General features: G+C 39.5%; 1 protein-coding gene across 1 annotated transcript in view; it reads left to right on the top strand.

Annotated features, from left to right (window-relative positions):
* Window positions 1-21,823, top strand: part of CENPI (centromere protein I) — a 76,186-nt gene that overhangs the window by 15,709 nt on the left and 38,654 nt on the right. Inside the window, exons 7-15 of the mRNA XM_011964790.1 lie at window positions 7,098-7,146; window positions 7,435-7,481; window positions 13,382-13,471; window positions 13,769-13,897; window positions 14,129-14,296; window positions 15,330-15,450; window positions 16,594-16,685; window positions 18,837-18,954; window positions 19,045-19,109. Coding sequence (XP_011820180.1) covers window positions 7,098-7,146; window positions 7,435-7,481; window positions 13,382-13,471; window positions 13,769-13,897; window positions 14,129-14,296; window positions 15,330-15,450; window positions 16,594-16,685; window positions 18,837-18,954; window positions 19,045-19,109 — 879 coding nt within the window. The remainder of the gene's footprint in view (window positions 1-7,097; window positions 7,147-7,434; window positions 7,482-13,381; window positions 13,472-13,768; window positions 13,898-14,128; window positions 14,297-15,329; window positions 15,451-16,593; window positions 16,686-18,836; window positions 18,955-19,044; window positions 19,110-21,823) is intronic.

The following is a 21,823-nucleotide window of genomic DNA, read 5'->3' as shown; positions in this document are numbered from 1 at the left end:
TATGCTGTTGTTGTCTGGTTTTAGTTTTACCTTGTTTTTCTCCATCCCTTTACACACACACACACACACACACACACACTAGGTGTTTTTTTTTCCTTTTGAGACAGAGTTTCACGCTTGTTGCCCAGGCTGGAGTGCAATGGTGCGATTTTTTGTATTTTTAGTAGAGACAGGGTTTCTCCATGTTGGTCAGGCTGGTCTCAAACTCAGGTGATCCACCTGCCTCGGCCTCCCAAAGTGTTGGGATTACAGGCGTGAGCCACTGCGCCTGATCAATATTATTTTTACAGTTGATAATTGTTTAGATTTGCCCACATATCTCCCAGTATCTTTGCTCATGATTTGTTTTTGCATCTCACACCTTCAAGATGAGATTATTTTCCTTTGGCTAAAAATGTATTTTTTATTCTTTCATTGAAAATCTTTTGATGGCAAACTGTTTGTCTGAAAATGTTTCTACTTTGCCCTTGTTCTTGAAAACTGGTATTGGTGTATGTAGAATTCTAGAATGACAGTTAAATTTTTTCAGGATACTGACAATATTATTCCACTGGCTCCTTGCTTCCATCAGGTTATTGAATCAGTCTAATTGTAATCCTTTTTTTTCTTTTCTCTCTAGCTACTTTTAAAAAGCAGCTTTAGGCCAGGTGTGGTGGCTAACACCTGTAATCCCAGCACTTTGGGAGGCTGAGGGGGGCGGATCACCTGAGGTCAGGAGTTTGAGAACAGCCTGGCCAACATGGCAAAACCCCGTCTCTACTAAAAATACAAAAATTAGCCAGGCATGGTGGCAGGCACCTCTAATCCCAGCTACTTGGGAGGCTGAGGCAGGAGAATCGTGTGAACCGGAGAGGCGGAGATTGCAGTGAGCCGAGATTGCACCACTGCACCCTCCAGCCTGGGTAACGAGCGAGACTCTGTCTCAAAAAAAAAAAAAAAAAAAAAAAAAGACAAACACAGCTTTATTGAGATTTAATTCACATACTCCACAATTCACCCATTTAAAGTATTCAATTTACTGATTTTAAGTATAGTCACAGGTATGTACAACCATTTCAGCATAGTCAATTTTAGAACATTTTCATCATTTCAAAAAGAAAAAAAAGAAACCCCATACCCTTTGCTATCACTCCCATCTCTCTATTAACCCCCTAGCTCTAAGCAACCCCTAATCTAATTTTCTGTCTTTATAAGTTTGCCTATTTTGGACATTTTATATAAATGAACTAATGTAATAATGTGGTATTTTATGACTTGCCTCTTAGCAAAATGTTTTCAAGTTTCATCTGTGTTATAGCATGTATTAGTACTTTTTTTTTTTCCCCTCCCGAGATGGAGTTTCACTCTTGTTGCCCAGGCTGGAGTGCAGTGGCGCCATCTTGGCTCAGTGCAACCTCCGTCTCCCGGGTTCAAGCTATTCTCCTGCCTCAGCCTCCTGAGTAGCTGGGATTACAGACATGTGCCGCCACGCCTGGCTAATTTTTGGTATTTTTAGTAGAGATGAGGTTTCTCCATGTTGGTCAGACTGGTCTTGAACTCCCGACCTCAGGTGATTTGCCTGCCTTGGCCTCCCAAAGTGCTGGGGTTACAGGCATGAGCCACCGTGCCTGGTGTATTAGTACTTAAATTTTTTTTTTTTTAATTTATTTTTTGAGACAGAGTTTCACTCTTGTTGCCCAGGCTGGAGTGCGATGGTGCGATCTCAGCTTACTGCAACCTCCGCCTCCCAGGTTCAAGTGATTCTCCTGCCTCATCCTCCCGAGTAGCTGGGATTATAGGCATGCGCCACCATGCCTGGCTAATTTTTGTATTTTTAGTAGAGACGGGGTTTCACCATGTCGGCCAGGCTGGTCTCAAATCCCTGACCTCAGGTGATCTGCCTTCCTTGGCCTCCCAAGGTGTTAGTATTACAGGCTTGAGCCACCGAGCCCGGCCATTTATTTTTTTTCATAATTTCTATTTTTTTTTTTTTTTAAATTTGGGATGGGGTCTCACTCTTGTGCAGGCTGGAGTGCAGTGGCACTATCATGGCTCTCTGCAACCTCAATTGATCAGCCTGGGTGACGAGCGAGACTCTGTCTCAAAAAAAAAAAAAAAAAAACCCAAAGACAAACACAGCTTTATTGAGATTTATTTCGCATACCATACAATGAGTCATCCACTTTATCATTCAAAGTAGCTGGGACCACAGGCATGCACTACCATGCCCAACTAATTTTTAAAGTTTTTCTAGAGACAGAGTCTCACTATGTTGCCCAGGCTGGCCTTGAACTTCTGGCCTTAAGCAATCCTCCTGCCTCGGCCTCCCAAAGTGCTGGGATTATAGATGTGAGGCACTGTGCCTGACCCTCACCATTTTAAAACTTTTTTGGTGTATATATCAGTGACATGTATTACATTCACAGTGTCGTGCAAGCATCACCAGTATCTATTTCCAAAACTTTTTCATTACCCTAAACTGAAGTTTTCTAACCATTACACAGTAACTCCCTATTCCCTGTTTCCCCTGTTCCTAGTAGCCTCTAATCTACTATCTGTCTCTATGAATTTGCCTATTCTAGGCACCTCATATAAGTGGAATCATACAGTATTTATCCTTTTGTGTCTGGCTTCTTTCATTTATCATAATGTCTTTAAGGTTCATTCATTTGTACCATGTATCAGAACTTCATTCCTTTTTATGGATGAATAATATTCTACTTCATATATATGCAGTCAGCCCTCTGTGTCTGAGGGTTCTGCATCCATGGATTCATCCAATTACTGATTGAAAATATTAAAAGATATAGATAACAATAAAAAATACAAATAAAAAATGCAGTGTAATAACTATTTACATAGCATTTACATTATATTAAGTATTATAACTAATCCAGAGATTATTTAAAGCAAGCTTGTCCAACCCACAACCCAGGATTGCTGTGAATGAGGCCCAACGGAAATTCATAAGCTTTCTTAAAACATTATGAGAGTTTTTGGGGGATTTTTTTTTAAGCTCATCAGCTATCATTAGTGTATTTTATGTGTGGCTCAAGACAGTTCTTCTTTCAGTGTGGCCCGGAAAACAAAAGACTGGGCACCCCCTGATTAAAGTATACAGGAGGATGTGCATAGGTTATATGCAAGTACTACACAATTTTATATAACGAACTTGAGAATCTGTAGAGTTTGATACGGTGGCGGAGAGGGGAAGTCCTGGAACCAATCCCCTGCTGATAACAAGGGATGACTATATCTCATTTTGTTTATCCATTCATCTGTTGTTGGACATTTGAGTTGTTCCCACCTTTTGGCTATTGTGAATGATGCTGTGTTGAATATTGGTATATAAATATCTGTTCAGGTTCCTGCTTTTTCAGTTCCTTTGAGTGTATACCTAGGAAAAAAATTACTGTATCATATGGCAATTCTATGTTTAGCTTTTTGAGGAATCGCCAAACTCTTTTCCACAGTGGCTGTACCATTTTTCATTCCCTCCAGCAATCTATAACAGGGTTCAAATTTCATCGCATCCTTACCAATACTGGCTATTTTATCTGACTTGATTATAGCTATGCTAGTAGGTGTAAAGTAGTCTTTCATTGTGGTTTTGATTTGCATTTCCCTGATAACTAATGATATTGAGCATCTTTTCATGTGCTTATTGACCATTTGTATACCCTCCCTGGAGAAATGTCTGTTAGGATCCTTTGCCCACTTTTAAATTGGGTTGTTCATTATCCTGTAGGGTTGTAAGAGTTCTTTCTGTATTCTAGATACAAGTCCCTGGATACAGGATATATGATTTACCTGGGAGTTACAACTAAGCTAGAGCCACTTTAAGTTATTCTCTTTAGGTTTTCTAGGCCATCCCATTTGTGTAAATTCAAACTGCAGATATATATAGATATAGATATAGATATATAATTTTTTTTTTTTTTTTTTTGAGACAGAGTTTTGCTCTTGTTGCCCAGGCTGGAGTGCGATGGCGCGATCTTGGCTCACTGCAACCTCTGCCTCCTGGGTTTAAGCGATTCTCCTGCCTTGGCCTCCTGAGTAGCTAGGATTACAGGCATGCACCCCCATGCCCGGCTAATTTTGTATTTTTAGTAGAAACGGGGTTTATCCATGTTGGTCAGGCTGGTCTCGAACTCTTGACCTCAGGTAATCTGCCTGCCTTGGTCTCCCAAAGTGTTGGGATTACAGGCATGAGCCACCATGCCTGGCCAAACTGCAGACATTTTTTGAGCTGGCTTGTGGTTACAAATTCTTGGGAAAGGTTTTATTTTCCTTTCACCCATTCCCAAGGTCAAGACAAGCAAGTTTACTTGCTGTCCTGTTCAACACAGTGGGGTTTTAATTTCACAACCATACACTTAGTGTGTAGCTCTTGGGGGTTTCAGTTTTTTATTATAATAGATCCTCTGCATAATCTACACATTGGGTGGGTCCTAAGCTTTATCCTCTGCCCACCCTACCCCTGCCTCCCGTTGTAGCTATTAAAGTCGTAAGTTCAAAGTTTTTAAGGTTTGGCAAGAAATATTGGTGAGAAAGCTTGTTTAATATTTAGTGTTTCTACTTTCACTTTGTTTTTGGGAACTGCAGATTCTTGCTTTCATGCCAGCTCTGAAACATGCTTCAACCGCTGGATATGTTGTCAAAAACATTGCTAAGTTGGCAGGAAAGCTGTCAGGGTCATTCGGCGAATCTAATACACAATATTTCTATAGATGGTTATCAGGTCATTGGAATTGAGGTCAGTAAACTCTAAGACTACGGTGATTTGTTGATAGGGACATTAAAGTCGTCTGGCATGATATTGGGATTACAGTTAGAGCTGAAAACTGAGTGAGATGCCCAAATCCTCATGGAATTTTGGGGAAGGTACTAGGTTAGTAGTGAGCTGACAAGGTATAGGTAAGGTAGAGGTAGTAAAGTTGGGTGAACTAAGTCTCAGAGGAGGTCTTTTTCTATACAAGGGTGAAAGAGTGGTAACCTTGGAAGTGTCAATAGAAAGTAAGGATGCAGGATGCTTATCCCTGCTGCATGTCTTGTGGTGCACAGGTGTGGTTGAATGACAAGTGGTACGTCATTGTCTCTCTCTTAACCTTTGACATCTCTCTTAACCTCATATTGTTTCTGTTCATAAACTGACCAAATTGCAATACAAATGAATTCTGTATTTAAACATACTTTGTAAAGAATAGGAAATAAGAAGATATGCTTTCTCCTTTTCTCTAATAGCTCAATGAACTGAGTTCTTCCAGGCAGGGACTAAGCCTTTTATAACCCAAGTACTTATTAAAGTACTTGCCATTGAAATAGCAAAAACTGCAATTACTTTTGCACCAACCTAAATATTTGACAGGCAATTTTAAAATAATATATATGAGTTTTTCCTTTCTACATGTGATTAAAAGAGAATGTCAGATTTCCTATAATGCTGGAGTCTAGGGCAAGTGATTGTGTAACACTCATTTCATATTCAACATGATAGTGTTGCTAATAGTTCATATCCTTAAGTGTATGAGGTAACACATTTTTTATACTGAAAATTGCTATTCTCTGGGTAGCATATGGCAGACATGGTCATAACATGTATTCTTTCTTTTAAAAAAAGAGTCCAGCCAGGCATGGTAGCTCACACCTGTAATCCCAGCACTTTGGGAGGCCAAGGCGGGCAGATCACCTGAGGTCGGGAGTTCGAAACCATCCTGAACAACGTGGAGAAACCCTGTCTCAACTAAAAATACCAACTTAGCCGGGCGTGGTGGTGCATGCCTGTAATCCCAGCTACTCGGGAGGCTGAGGTAGGAGAATCGCTTGAACCCGGGAGGCGGAGGTTGCAGTGAGCCGAGATCATGCCATTGTGCTCCAACCTGGGCAACAAGAGTGAAACTCCGTCTCAAAAAAAAAAAAAAAAAAAAAAAAATCCATATCTAAATTCATGCTTATTAAAAATATGTTTAGATTCTTTCTCAAACCATTTCTAAGTACAGAAGAGGCAATATGGAATATGCTGTAGTTTAGACTTTAAAGTTTAGAGTCATGACTACAAAAATACAAATTTTTGTTTAAAGAAAGTCTTTGCTCTTGTTGCTTTCCCTAGTACTATTAAATACTTTATTTTTTCACTTTCCTGTTATTTAGAGAAGGTGTTGGCAAACCTTTTCTTAAAGGGATAGATAATACATATTCTGAGCATGAAGGCCATATTGTCTCTGTTGCAACTATTCAAGTCTGCTGGTGTGGTGTGCAAGCAACTGTGGACAATAATAAATTAATGAATGTGGCTGTGTCCCAGTAAAACTTTATTTACAAAAACAGGTAGACCATGGTTTCCTGACCCCTGATCTAGAGTAAGACCTGAACAGATGGACACTGAAAATGAAATGGTAGAAGGGAATCAATCATTCAATAATTTAATTAGCAAATTGAGTGCATGCTATTTGCCAAACTGAAGACTAAGCTGTTAACTAAATTCTTGTATATATACTGACTGGAATATGAAGCATCATTGAAAATGATAATTTTGAAGAATAAACAACATGGGAAAATGGTTTGAAATAGGAAATCAGGATAAAAGTTTCAAGTTTATGTCTTAATAAGTATGGGCCAGGTACAGTGGCTCATGCCTATAATCCTAGTACTTTAGGAGGCTGAATCAGGAGGATCACTTGAGACCAGGAGTTAGAGACCAGCCTGGGCAACATAGTGAGACCTTGTCTCCACCAACTAACAATACATACATACATAAAAATATTGAAAGGAATAACAAAAATTCATGCATTCCTTTCAATATTTGTATGAATTTATACAAATAGATGGATAGGATAGATGGTAGAAGGATGATAGGTAATTCTGTTTTTCAAATTGTCTGCAATATCTTTACATTCCAAAAATACCTAAAAAATGACCTAATGAGATGCTGATTAAAACTATTGTTTTTTTATCACTATATAGTAGGAAAAAGAGACTCTTTGTAAAACTATTGTTCAGTGAAGTCCTGAAGGTTTTTTACTTAATCAGTGTAAGATTGACATTTGAGGAAAATGTGCTGCCCCTCTGTTCAAGACATATTATCATTTCTCTTAATTTTTTTTTTTATGTTTTAACAGTGCCCTTATGTTTGCCATTTGTTATATTTACTTACCAAAAAAGAGAATGGTGAGTATTTTCATTACAGTTGTATTGCACATTGTGGAATTAGCATTTGTATTGGCCTTTATAAAGTTAAAATAACTATTAGCATTAGTTATATGACAGAAGTCATTTTGTGGAAATTGCTTTTTAGTACTTTAAGAGCATCTGCTCAATGGCGTAACTGAACAGGGTATTTATTTTCTTGATATGTTATAAGAAGAAACTGTATGAACTGCATGGTGGTTAAATATAACCGATTTCTTTTTATTCTGAATCCAAATGCATGGTACCTCTTTCCTTTATGTTTTCTAGTCAAACCATTTCGTGTGAGAAAACTGCTTGATCTTCAGGCCAAAATGGTGAGTACTGAAAAGACCTAAGACCTGCCAATGTACTATGTACCAGGTACTGAGCCAGGCATTGGGAATACAAAATCAAATAACTGGAACTTTTTTTTTTTTTTTTTTTTTAAAGACAGGGTCTCACTCTGTTGCCCAGACTAGAGTGCAGTGGCACGATCTCGGCTCATTGCAACCTCCGCCTCCCAGGTTCAAGCGATTCTCCTGCCTCACCCTCCCGAGTAGCTGAGATTATAGGCACGCGTCACCACACCCGGCTAACTTTTGTATTTTTTGGTAGAGACAGGGTTTCCGCATGTTGGCCAGGCTGGTCTGGAACTCCTGGCCTCAGTGATCCATCCGCCTCAGCCTCCCAAGGTGCTGGGATTACAGGCGTAAGCCACCGCACCTGGCCTATAACTCAGTATCTTTAAGGAACTTATTTTCTGGGGAGCTCAGTCAACAAAATGAAAAATCGGAATCAGACTTGGGGTCAAGGAGGAGTGGTGATGCTTGAGAGAATTATTTTATTTTATTTTTATTTTACAGATGGAGTTTCACTCTTGTTGCCCAGGCTGGACTGCAGTCGGGCGTAAGCTCACTACAACCTCCACCTCCTGGGTTCAAGCAATTCTCCTGCCTAAGCCTCCTGAGTAGCTGGGATTACAGGTGCCCGCCACCATGCCCAGCTAATTTTTTGTATTTTTAGTAGAGACAGGGTTTCATCATGTTGGCCAGGCTGGTCTCGAACTCTTGACCTCAGGTGACCCACCTGTCTCAGCCTCCCAAAGTGCAGGGATTACAGGCATGAACCACTGCACCCGCCCTGCTTGAGATAATTTTTAAGGGATGAGTAGGATTTAAGTAGGCAAAGAAGGGAGAGAAGGGCATTCCTCCCAGAGGGAACAGCATGAGCAAAGACATGGAGATGTCAAACAGCAAACATTGTTTAGGGAGCTGGGTTGGTATGGCTGTAACAGTAAGTGTTAGGGAGTGGTCATAAATGAATTTATATTTTGTATGGATGTGATCTAGGAAAGCTTTTTTTTTTTTTTTTTTTTGAGATGGAGTCTTGCTCTGTTGTCCAGGCTGGAGTGCAGTGGTGCGATCTCAGCTCACTGCAACCTCTGCCTCCTGGGTTCAAGCAGTTCTCCTGCCTCAGCCTCCTGAGTAGCTGGGACTACAGGCGCACAACACCACGCCAGGCTAATTTGTGTATTTTTAGTAGAGATGGTGGTCTCATCATGTTGGCCAGGCTGGTCTCAAACTCCTGATCTCAGGTTATCCATCTGCCTTGGCCTCCCAGAGTGCTGGGATTACAGGTGTGAGCTGCTGAGTCTGGCCTAGGAAAGCATTTTAAGACATTATCTTCTGGAAGCTTAAACTTCAGTATATTCTCTGACTGTTATCTCTGGTCCTTACAGCTCTCTTGCATTGTTATTTCCACTTTACCTGCCAGGTCACAGAAGTCTGTGAAGCTTTGGATATGAAACAATAGGAAGTAATAGTGGCCATGCCTAACTGGAGCCTTCATGGCCTACCTATAGGCATTTACTGAATGAAAGACACAAACACAGAACACATTTGTGCTTCTGCAACGTGAGGTCTCCTCTTAGTGCAGTTCAATGATTATTCTTTTTTTATAGCCTTCTGTTTTAGTTCCATGGGTACAATTATTTTTTCTCAGTTCTCTGAAGATATTATTGGTAATATTTTTGTCCATTTTGAATTTTATTTTACATTAATAGAAATTATGAAAAAGAAATACCTTTTCCCATGTTACAGCAAAATGTTTCAATGGAATAAGACAATTCTTACCATAATAAAAGATCTTAGTACCCGGGTGCGGTGGCTCACACCTGTAATCCCAGCACTTTGGGAGGCTAGGCGGGCAGATCACAAGGTCAAGAGTTCGAGATCATCTTGGCCAACATGGTGAAACCCCGTCTCCACTAAAAATACAAAAAATAGCTGGGCGTGATGGTGGGCACCTGTAATCCCAGCTACTTGGGAGGCTGAGGCAGGAGAATTGTTTGAACCCGGGAGGTGGAGGTTGCAGTGAGCTGAGATCATGCCAGCCTGGGTAACGGGGCGAGACTCTATCTCCAAAAAAAAAGGTCTTGCTGATTTGTATGAGCTGAAACACAGTGTATGTTCAAGTTAAAAAATGATTTATGAGATGATTGTCTAAAAATTTATAACGGAGACACTAAATGTGTAGTTTCATTACTACCACTCTATACAGTACATCATTAAGTTATTCCATTATCAGTAAGTACCCATTTATAAAGATGCATACATAACATTGTTTTGGTTAGCTGAATTTTGATGAATTTGGGTAAGTCCAACAATATCAAACCAAGAAGGCATAACTATGTTCATATGTAACCTAACATGCATGATAGTAACAGGCATAGTCAACATATGTGAGGAAATACATCAAATGTGTGAATTTCTGATACCTGCCAAGGCATATATCCCGTCTATCCCCATCCATGCTCCATAACTCCCATCTATGAAGGAAAAAAACCACAAAAGTTGTCTTTCTGGTGGCAGGCATGAATGGTAGGAAGTGGGGCATTTTCCTATATACACTAGGCCCTGTCCAGGGCAATCTTTAGAACAAGAAGGGGGAATTAGGTCTCATCCTAAGGGTTGGTTCTCTCTCTACCAGGCATGAGCCTGTGCGTATACACTTTGGGCTGTGATTTTTTTCTGTTTCAAGCTTTGTCTCTGTTTCCTCATAGTTTCTGTTTTTAGATTGTTTGGTCTTTCATGGTACTTTTTACATTTAAATTTTATTTTAATTTTTTTTTAGAGATGGGGGTCTCACTTTGCACCCAGGCTGAAGTGCAGTGGCATGATCATGGCTCACTGACACCGTGAATTCCTGGGCTCAAGTGATCCTCCCTCCTCAGCCTCTAGAGTACCTGGGACTACAGGCATGCACCACCAGACCTGACTGATTTTTAAATTTTTTGTAGAGACAGGGTCTTTCTGTGTCACCCATGCTGGTCTCAAACTCTTGGGCTCAAGCAATTCTCCCGCCTTGGCCTCCCAAAGTGCTGGGGTTACAGGTGTGAACCACTGCTCACCAATGCTTGGTAAAGCTTAATTGTTCATATTTAAAAGTAAAACAGTAACATGATGATTGGAAACTTGTGTGTATGAGCAGGACTTGTTCATTGTAGGATCTTGATGTTTTGTTGAGGATCCTCCCAGATGACTATGTTAATATTCTCAAAGCAGAATTCTCCTGTTTCCTGTCTTATGGGGTTGCATAGTTGTACGTAGAGAATCAAGTATATGTGTGTGTGTGTGTGTGTGTGTGTGTGTGTGTGTGTATTTATAATATTATAGGGAATTGGCTCATTTGATTATGGTGGCTGGTAAGTCCAAAATCTACAGGATGGGCCAGCAGGCTGGAGACCTAGGAGAGCTGATGTTCCAGTTTGAGTTAAGTGGCAGTCTACTATAGAACCAGGAAGAACTGCTGTTGCAGATAAAGTCTGAAGGCAGTCTGTTGGACATTTTCTTCTTCTTTTAGGACCTCTTCTATTCAGGCCATCAACTGATTGGATGACACCTATCCACATTGCAGAGGGCAGTCAATTTGCTTTACTCAAAGTCTACTGATTTAAATGTTAATCATATCCAAAAAACCCTCACGGAAACACCCAAAATAATGCTTCTCCAAATATCTAGGCAGCCTGTGGACCAGCCAAATCAAAACTTAAAATTAACCATCTGATATGGTTTGGCTGTGTCTCCACCCAAATCTCATCTTGAATTATAATTCCCATAGTCCCCACATGTCATGGGAGGGACCCGATGGGAGGTAATTGAATCATGAGGGCGGTTTCCCCCATGCTATTCTTGTGATAGTGAGTTCTCACAAGATCTGATGGTTTTATGAGGGGCTTCCCCCTTTGCCCAGCTCTAATTCTTTTCCTTCCTGCCATCATGTGAAGAAGGATGTGTTTGCTTCTCCTTCCGCCATGATTGTAAGTTTCCTGAGGCCACCCTAGCCATGCGGAACTGTGAGTCAGTTAAATCTCTTTCCTTTATAAATGACCCAGTCTCGGGCAGTTCTTTATAGCAGTGTTAGAATGGGGTAATACATCATCACAGGGTATAAACCTGGCTACTGGTACTCTGAGACCTGAGCACTAGAAAGCAGTGAGAAATGGTCTTGGTATCCTCCCTTGGCTGTGCCTGGTATCCAAGTCCAGCTTCATTTTCAGAGAGTAAAGCCCTAATGTTTTGCCAGTATAGTGAAGGAATTTGGGATTCTAACTGCTTCTTATGTAGCCTTTCATGCAATACTCCTGTTTTCTGGCCGTCTTGCATCCCCACTTTTTAGAGATATCTGGTCCTTCAACTCATGATCCTTTCTGGGAGTTGTCAAGCAAGAATCTGATTTTTTTGAGGCTTTTTCTGTTTACACCTTAGATTTCATTTTATCTATTCTGCTAACTTGGTTTCTATTTGGCCATCTTCATTCTAGATTCCAAAATCTTATTTAGATTTCTTATATGCTGTTGTCTCCTCTCTTGTTCTCTTTGAACTTGTAGTTTGCTTTATCCTTTTTCATTCTTATTTTATTTACTTATTTATTTTTTTGGAGATGGAGTCTCACTCCGTCACTAGGCTGGAGTGCAGTAACGCGATCTCAGCTCCCTGCTACCTCTGCCTCCCAGGTTCAAGCCATTCTCCTGCCTTAGCTTCCCGACTAGCTAGGACTACAGGTGTGCACCATCACACCCGGCCTGATTTTTGTATTTTTAGTAGAGATGGGGTTTCACCATGTTGGCCAGACTGGTCTCAAACTTCTGACCTTAAGTGATACACCCACTTCGGCCTTCCAAAGTGCTGGGATTACAGGCATGAGCTACTGCGCCCAGCCACCTTTTTCATTCTTTCACTGTCTTTTAAATGGGGCTTTGGGAGAGCCCAGAGTTAATCATATGTTCAATATGCCATTTTTAACTGGAAATCTCCCCCTTCCCTCTTTTAGTATTAACTTTTTAACAAAAAAGATAGTTTTAGTTAACTAGACTATAAGTTCTAAAGGCCTCAGCACAACTAAGTATTCTCTAAAAAGCATTCTAGCTCAAAACAAACACTCTGATACTCATTACTAATGGGTGTACAGAGGTTAGGAGATATTTTCAACATAGATAAACTGGGTCATTTTGGTTTTTTAATACATTTAATTTCAAGAAGCTGTTATAAAATGGAAATATTGTATTTCTAAGCCTCGTTTGCTGCCTTACTTTGTACAGTACTCGATTCAATAACATTTTAGCATAATAAAACAATTTGGTTACTTCCTTAGAATTCATTTTAGTGGTATGCTTTCTCTGGATAGCTAGATGTATAAAACAGGTATCTAGCAGTAATCACTTCTTTCATTGTGAAATTAGTGTTTTTGTTAAAACTTGTTTCAGTTATATCAAAGCTGCTTGATTATGGCATACCAATTGTGGTTTCCTAGATAATTTTCCAATAATTATAATAATCAGGTATTAGCTTCTCTTTTGGTCCTATCTCCTTGAGGTCTAAATCAAAGATGAGTAAACTTTGAGTCCTGAGTATGCTACCAGTGAGAATAAGCTATGCTATGCTAGTAAGCATGACTGGTCAGCCTAAGGTATAGGAAGAGAAGAGAGAAAATACAAGGAAGAAGTAAAGTTGGAAAAGGTCGTAAGAGAGAAGATCACAGTTTGGAGAGAGTTGTTTTATGGTGGTTGACTTAAATGTCTGGTTACTCATTCCTTGATTTTTGATAGCATCTTCCTATAGCTATATCTCATAGTGAAATTATGGTCTGAATATACTTTTTTCCTTCTTATTGGCATTTGTTTCCTCAGTTTCTTAATAGTCACAGAATTGAAAATGGAAAACTTATTTTATTTCAGGGAATGCAGCCTCATCTCCAGGCTTTGTTGTCGCTGTATAAGTTCTTTGCTCCTGCTCTGATTTCTGTATCTTTGCCTGTAAGGAAGAAGGTAAGGGATTAAGGAGAGAGAAATCATATTGAGATTGAAATATGTTATTTTTGGTAAAGTTAACTTACCGATTTCAACTAAAATACTGTTTGGGGAAAGTTTTTTTTAGGGATTGGCACTTCGTGTTGATCCCATTTGGTGTATTTAATAGATTACTAATCAGAAAAAAAAAAATAAGTGCATTTGTATGAGTGTAAAGGATTTCATAATATGTTTTCAATAATGAGGAGTTTTAGACTTTATGTTGCTCCAAGTTATGGGTACCTACTCTCTTGTACTTTATATCCAAATTTATAGATATATTTTAAGAATTCAGAGAATCTGTGGAAGATGGCTCTGCTTGCCGTGAAGCAAAGAAACCGGGGACCTTCTCCAGAACCTCTGAAGTTGATGTTGGGTCCAGCTAATGTTCGTCCTCTAAAAAGAGTAAGTATCTAAAGCTGAAACAACTTGCATTACTTTCTTTTATTAAATCCAAGTAATAACCATTCAGATCTTAGAGGAGATTATAGATATTTAAGTACATGTCAGTTACCCAGGATTCTGTGTAAGCCATATTCAGATTCCTTTAATTGAAACACCTTAACAACTGCTTTTATATTTATGGTTTGTAGTCTGTTTAGTCCACTGATAGATTGTTTTATTATCTTTCTTCAGAAGTGGAATTCTCTCTCAATTATACCAGTGCTCAATTCCAGTAGCTACACTAAAGAATGTGGAAAAAAAGAGATGAGTCTTTCTGATTGTCTGAATAGAAGTGGATCATTTCCACTAGAACAACTTAAAAGCTTCCCCCAACTTTTACAGAATATCCATTGCTTAGAGGTATGTGACTGGACCATGTGCTTCTTTGCATTTTCTATTTGAATTTCATAGCCTTTTTTTTTTTTTTTGAGATAGGGTCTTACTCTGTCACCCAGGCAGTGGCGTGATCTTGGCTCACTGTTACCTTGAACTCCTGGGCTTATGTGATCCTCCCACCTCAACCTTCCAAGTAGCTAGGACTATAGATGTGCATCACCATGCCTGGCTAATTTTTAAAACAATTTATATCAGGCTGGGCACGGTGGCTCACGCCAGTAATCCTAGCACTTTGGGAGGCCGAGGTGGGCAGATCACTTGAGGTCAGGAGTTCGAGACCAGCCTGGCCAAAATGGTGAAACCCCATCTCTATTAAAAATATAAAAATTGGGCTGGGTGCGGTGGCTCATACCTGTAATCCCAGCACTTTGGGAGACTGAGGCAGGCAGATCACCTGAGGTCAGGAGTTCGAGACCCGTCTGACCAACCTGGAGAAACCCCACCTGTACTAAAAATACAAATTTAGCTGGGCGTGGTGGCGCATGCCTGTAATCCCAGCCATTTCGGAGGCTGAGCAGGAGAATCACTTGAACCCGGGAGGCGGAGGTTGCAGTGAGCCAAGATCACGCCATTGCACTCCAGCCTGGGCAACAAGAGCGAAAGTCCATCTCAAAAAAAAAAAAAAAAAATTAGCCTGGCTTGGTGGTGCATGCCTGTGGTTCCAGCTACTCAGGAGGCTGAGGCACGAGAATCGCTTGAACCTGGGAGGCAGAGGTTGCAGTGAGCTGAGATGGCGCAACTGCTCTCCAGCCTGGGTGACAGAGTGAGACTCCATCTCAGAACAAACAAACAAAAAAATTATTTAAAAAATATGTTGCTCAATCTGACCTCAAACTCCTGGGCCCAAGTGACCCTCCTGCCTCAGCCTCCCAAAATTTTGGGATTATAGACATGAGCCACCATGCCCAGCCTATTTTTGTTATATATTTTCTATATGACGATTCCCTTATCCACTTTTCAGATACTTAACTGTTGATCGGTTGTTCTGTCATTGCAGCTGCCTTCTCAGATGGGCTCAGTGCTAAACAACTCTCTGCTGCTTCACTATATTAACTGTGTCAGAGATGAGCCAGTCTTGCTGAGATTTTATTACTGGTTGAGTCAAACATTACAAGAAGGTAAGAATTGAGTGAGGATGGACCAAGACAGTTAACAAATGGGTTTCTTTTATAAGGGTGCCAAATTCTAGACAACAGGAGTCTTCATATGCTGTAATTATGTCTGTGGTAATCTTATATTTAGAGCATGAATGTTTCTGTTGTTGTAATTTTAAGGCAGTAAGAAGGTGGAGGGATTTTGTTAAGGAAACACTGCTGGATGGCCACCAAAACTCACTGGGTGGCTCCACTTTGATGACTATCACAATCCAAGGATTCTTCATTTTTGTATATTCAGAAACTTGCTGTTAGGGCCCCAGAGTCATCCCGTTAATGGTAACGAAACTCAAAAGAGACAAATGTATAAGCCAGAATGTCAGCTTATTATAAAATTAATTATTTCTGGTAAACAAAATGCTCATATCTGCCAACCAGAATATCCCCTCTCTGCTGTCAGCATATATGGGAGTCAAATTTGTCATTAGAAGATTTCTTAATTATAGAATTAAAGGAAAGGGCAGTGAGAAGTCTTTCATCCAGGCCATAGTAAAGCCTGAGCATTTCATTCCTCCAATGGTGGGGGGCGGTGGGGAGGGGCAGGTATATTTCTCTAGAGATAGTATTTCTTTTGACCAAATTTGAGTGTTTCTTTACTGGATACTGGATAAGCAACTCCTGATTCTTCTGGTGGTTAAAGTTGCTTTTAGTTGGTTCCAGTCCAATTCTCCTTCTTCTGCTCTGAAGAATATGATATAGGTTATTAGATTTCCACCTACTAAATTTCTGTCACTCTTACATTATACCCAGCCTACTCTAATTGAAGTTTAGGGTATTCTAAAACTTTTAATTCAGATGTTTATACTTTCTTCGATTGATTGCTATGTGATATAAAGCTTATCATATTCATTATATGTGAATTCTCTCCATTTCTATAACCTTTTCCCTATATTTACACTATAAACTTTTCCCTATATTACTAAGTTGTTGAGGAATATCTCACTATCATCTCCATGTATCTGTTCCAGTCTGCATCATGAGTTAGCTAGGATGTATGAGACTTATGGCTTTTTTACTTTGTCACTTGTCACTTTAGTGATAATTATGTTTTGTGCACTTTTTTATTGTGGTACAACTAGATGCTTATATTTACTGTTTCTGCTCTAGAATGTATTTGGTATAAGGTGAATAATTATGAACATGGAAAAGAATTTACCAACTTCCTGGATACTATCATCAGGGCAGAGTGCTTCTTACAAGTAAGATTTCACTTGCTTCTTCCACTCTCCACCACCCTTTACTAAAATTTATTTAGATATCCATTGAAAACTTTTTCTTGCCTGGCTGCAGTGGCTCACACCTGTAATCTCAGCACTTTGGAGGCCAAGGCAGGTGGATCACTTGAGCCCAAGAGTTCAAGACCAGCTTGGGCAACACAGCAAAACCCCATCTCTACAAAGAATACAAAAATTAGCCAGGCATGGTGGCATGCATCTGTAGTCCCAGCTACTCAGGAGGATTAGGTAGGAGGATCACTTGAGCTCAGGAGGTCAAGGCTGCAGTGAGCCATAATTGTGCCACTGCACTGCAGCCTGGATCACAGAGTGAGATCCTGTCTCAAAAACAACAACAAAAAACCTTTTTTTTTAGTATCTGACATCTTTTGTAAATAATATTTGTTCAGTTTGAAGCTCATTATAGATGAAGCTGAGTTGGACTTTTATCTTTGCACTGTTAGATTTAAAGAAAGAATATGTTGTATTATGCAAATAAAAGGGGAAAGCCTGTAATTTAAGAGAACAAACTGAAGATGTAATTAAATGTATTCAGTTAATTGAATTAGCCAGTAATGTAAATTTCATAGGGTCACTACTTATATCCTTATAATCAACAAACATTTTTTGAGCACCAAATATGTTCCAGCCAATGGACTATTTGGTCTGGTAACCCTGAGTTGTATTTTAAGCTGCAGCTTAGGTATCAGCACCATCAAGAAACCTTCACTTATTGCCCAGTGTGGGTTAGCTCCTCGTTCTGTGTGCTCCCATGGCTCCCTGTGCTTGCCTCTATCGTGACACTTTTAGCATCCATTTTTTCCACTCATTATGAGCTCCCAGCAGGCAGAAACCATGTCTAACTTTTCTTCATGTATAGATGTTCCGCTTGATTGATAAATGTTTGTGGAATAATTCTTTGTTTTTTTGTTTTTTGGGTTTTTTTTGAGACAAGGTCTTGTTCTGTTGCCCAGGCTGGAGTGTACTGGCACAATCATGGCTTACTGCAGCCTTGACCTCCTGGGCTCAATTGATCCTCCCCGCTCAGTCTAGTTAGTAGTTAGGACTACAGGTGTGCACCACCACTCCTGGCTATATTTTGTTTGTTTGTTGTATTTTTTTTTTTTTTTTTTTTTATAAAAACGGGGATTTACCACGTTGCCCAGACTGGTCTCAAACTCCTGGGCTTAAGCGTTTCTTCTGCCTTGGCGTCCCAAAGTGCTGAGATTACAGGTGTGAGCCATCACACCCAACCCAAGTTTTAGGGATTTGGTGTGAAACCATTTAATTGGAAGCTGGGTGCAGATGATGGTAGTGAGGATAGCAATTTAGGTTGATGTTTACGTTTCCTACTTGGGAAGATGGATGGCATTCACTGAGAAAAGAAATATAGGAGGAGCAGGCTTGGAAGGAAAGATGTTTCACTTAAGAGAGTCCTAATGGGACATCAAAGCGGTCATATCCAGTATGCAGTAAAATGATGAGTCTAGAGCTCAGGAATGAGATTTGGGCTAGAGATACAGATTTAGGAACCCTCATGTTAAAAGTGGCTTTAGCTATGATATGGATGAGATTGTACAGAGAATTCATGTCATGAAAAGAAGGTCTGAGGATAGAGTCCTGGTGCATGTCACTGTGAAAAGCTTAGGTGACAAAGGGAAAAAGGGAAGTCCCAGATCCTCACTCTGGTGGAAATATAAGCAACCTAGACATTTGAGCCTCTAAAGATGGAGCTGCCCAGAGTTAGGATTTGGTCTATGGCCTCTAATGAAATTCTAGCCCTATTACATAATATTGTATACATTTTATTGACTGTTCAAATTACTGCATGTATCCCAAGATAGTACATTTTATTTTTAAAAAAAAATTCTATAACTTTTAACCTTCTTTCCAATTGATGAACTTTTATGGTATTTGATAACTATATTGATAAAGATGGTAATGTATGCAAATACTAATCATCTCATCCTTTTTCTGAGGAAGTCTGGCACCTAACCTAAGGCTTTTATTATATTCATGACAAAAAAATTAGTCTAAGAGTGCAGCAACTATAGCACAAAATAAACTGGTTGTTTAGAGCGTAATTTTATGACTGAAGAGTTCCATATAAGGATTTACTATTCACTTATGTTACAGGAGGGGTTTTATTCCTGTGAAGCATTCCTGTATAAGAGCCTTCCTCTCTGGGATGGCCTTTGTTGTCGGTCACAGTTCCTTCAGCTTGTGAGCTGGATTCCTTTTAGTAGCTTCTCTGGTATGTATTATGAAAATTTGGAGTCATTTAATTCAATGTACTAAGATTGAAAGGATTTTGAATAATCTTTTTTTTTTTTTTAATTCCTAGAGGTGAAACCACTTCTTTTTGACCATCTAGCACAGCTCTTCTTTACATCAACCATTTATTTCCAGGTAACAAAAACTTGCCTTGCTTAGATTCAATAGGATGTATTATTCTATTGCTAGTGGTACACAATTCCAAACTGACATTACAGCAATGGTTTTATAACAGGATTTTCTTGGACCTGGGCTTTGAGGTGCTGCATCACTCAACTCAAAGTTAATGCATAGAATGTTCCTTTTTTAAGGCTGTGTTGCATACAGTTTTCCTGACCTGTTTCCACTTGTAGCAAATGACATAGTGAACGAACAAGTGGCAGACGCATATTAATAAAAACAAATGAACTGAGAAATACTTAGTTTGATTGTTGTAGTTTATATTTTTGTAGATACATTTATTCATTTCAGAAATATTTTTTGAGCACCTACTATATACCCTTCTTGACACTGGGAATATAGTAGTGACCAAAGCAAACAAAACTCCCCTTGACATTCATATTTTATATTTATAGTAATCGTCGTTTTCTGCTAATAAAATTGTTCCAACCTTATATATAATATGTTACTATTTTGGGGTGGTCTCCAAGAAGACCAGTATGGCTTTCAGAAGTTCTACCTGAATGAGTTTGAGAGCCACTTTCTTATAGAATGGTTATTCCTATTCTAAAAGAGGGGCAATTAAGTAATGTTTCTTTTATAACTTTTTTTTTTTTTTTTTTACCTTAAATCACTTACTGTTGGCCACATTGACAGGAAACATGTTGTCCTGGTTAGTGTTTGTCATAATTGAATGGCACTTGCTTAATTACCTATCACATTAAGTTGGATTTGAGGTCTATTTATGTTAATTGTAACTTTTACATCCTGACCAATATCATCATTCACATGATATCCACACCAATTCTCCCAGCTAATACATTTTCAGAGACTTCAGTTTGAAATTTTTTTTTTTTTTTGCAATTCTCTCTCAATCTTCTAATTGGGTTATTCTTTGTTTCTTCTCTTATTCTTCCACGCTAAAGAACTGTTTAAACATTAGGCTGGACCTTAGGAAATTGCCACTTCTTGTACGTCAGAGGTGGTTAATGATTGGCAGTTTGCTGTGGTTCAACCTAATATGCATATACACATTCATACACATATATTTGAGAGTGAGAGGAGTGGGGAGAGGAAGGAAGGAAGGGAGGGAACAGACAGCAGGCTAAAAGCAGAACTCAGGGGAATGCACAGTATTTAATTCTCAGGCCAAGAAGGAGGACAGTCTGAAGGAATCTTAAGAAATTGCCAGAGGTATAAAAATAACCAGGAGAATAATAGTTCCAAGGAAACAAAGGGAATATAGGATATCAAAACAGAATGAAGGAATGATGTTGCTAAGTATCCCAGGAAGGTTCAGAAGGATACGGACAAAAAAAGTTTCTTTTAGAATTGACAATACAGAGGTTTTGGCTTCCTTAGTGAGTAGTTCCAATGGAACAATTTCTAGTTGTTAAGGTGGGATATGGAAATGTATTCAGAGGAGGTAGAAGTCAGATTGTGTGGGTTGAGGAGTGAGTGAAAAGTCAAGTCAAGACAATGAGTATAGAATATATTTCAAAATGTTTGACCAAAAAAAAAGTTGTAGAGAGAGCTATAGGGGGACTATGAACCAGGGGAAGTTGTTTGTTTGTTCGTTTGTTTGTTTTGCCTCTAAAATGAGAGAAACGTGAGTGTGTTTATAGATGGAGTCGAAGGAGCCAGTGGAGAAGAGGGAGAGGTTGAAAATGGAGAAAAGATTGGGGATAATTGATGGTACAAGGTTCCAGAAGAAATATGAAGGTATTGGGTTAAAACTAGGTAGTGAGATTTACTTGAATGGGTGGTTAGGAATTGGGAGGCACCATTTATCCTCTAAGACTGGAGCGAGGATGCATGGATAGGTGTATATATAGATATATTTGTAAAGTTAGAAGAAAGGGCAAGACAATTAAAGTACTTTGTGGCTAAGAATGTTAAATTTCTCAAAATAAGAAGCATGATTTACAGAATAGAATTAAGTAGGACACTCCAGGAGGGCGTTAGCTGCTTAGGACAGCCAGGAAGAAAAAAGAGCTGGTTAAAGACAAGTAAAAGGATTATTGAGCATCATTAAGAGCCCAGCAGAAGTTGGTGATCATAAATTTGGAATGGCGCCAATCTTTGCAGTTGTGTGTTTTCTTCCATTTAGATATTGGAGAAGAGAAAGCAAATTATGAGATTGAATCAGTTTGGGTTTTGCTGGTTGAATGGAGTACAAGAGAGTTGTGATCAACTGTGTGGTCTAGTCTAGATAGGAAAGTAAGGCCAGGAGAAGGCTGATAAACCTGAAAAAAGAGGTTAAAAGTTAAGGAATTGGCTGGGTGCGGTGGCTTGCGCCTGTAATCCCAGCACTTTGGGAGGCTGAGGTGGGCGGATCACTTGAGGTCAGGAGTTTGAGACCAACCTGGCCAACGTGGTGAAACCCATCTCTACTAAAAATATAAAAATTAGCCGGGTGTGGTGGTGCGTGTCTGTAATCCCAACTACTCAGGAGGCTGAGGCAGGAGAATCGCTTGAACCCGGGAGGTGGAGGTTGCAGTGAGCTGAGAGTGCACCACTGCACTCCAGTCTGGGCAATAGAACAAGACTCCGTCTCAAAAAAAAAAAAAAAAAAAAAAAAAATAGGAATTAAGGGGCTGAATATCTCTGATGTTGAGAAACAAGAGTAGCTATAGTTGGAGTTGAGTCTGTGAGAAAGCTGAAATAGGAAGTTATAACAAAGAAAAAAA

Source organism: Mandrillus leucophaeus, unplaced genomic scaffold (assembly GCF_000951045.1).
Source record: "Mandrillus leucophaeus isolate KB7577 unplaced genomic scaffold, Mleu.le_1.0 Scaffold706, whole genome shotgun sequence".
NCBI classification, from domain to species: Eukaryota; Metazoa; Chordata; class Mammalia; order Primates; family Cercopithecidae; genus Mandrillus; species Mandrillus leucophaeus.
This window is presented reverse-complemented; position numbering and strand designations above follow the sequence as displayed.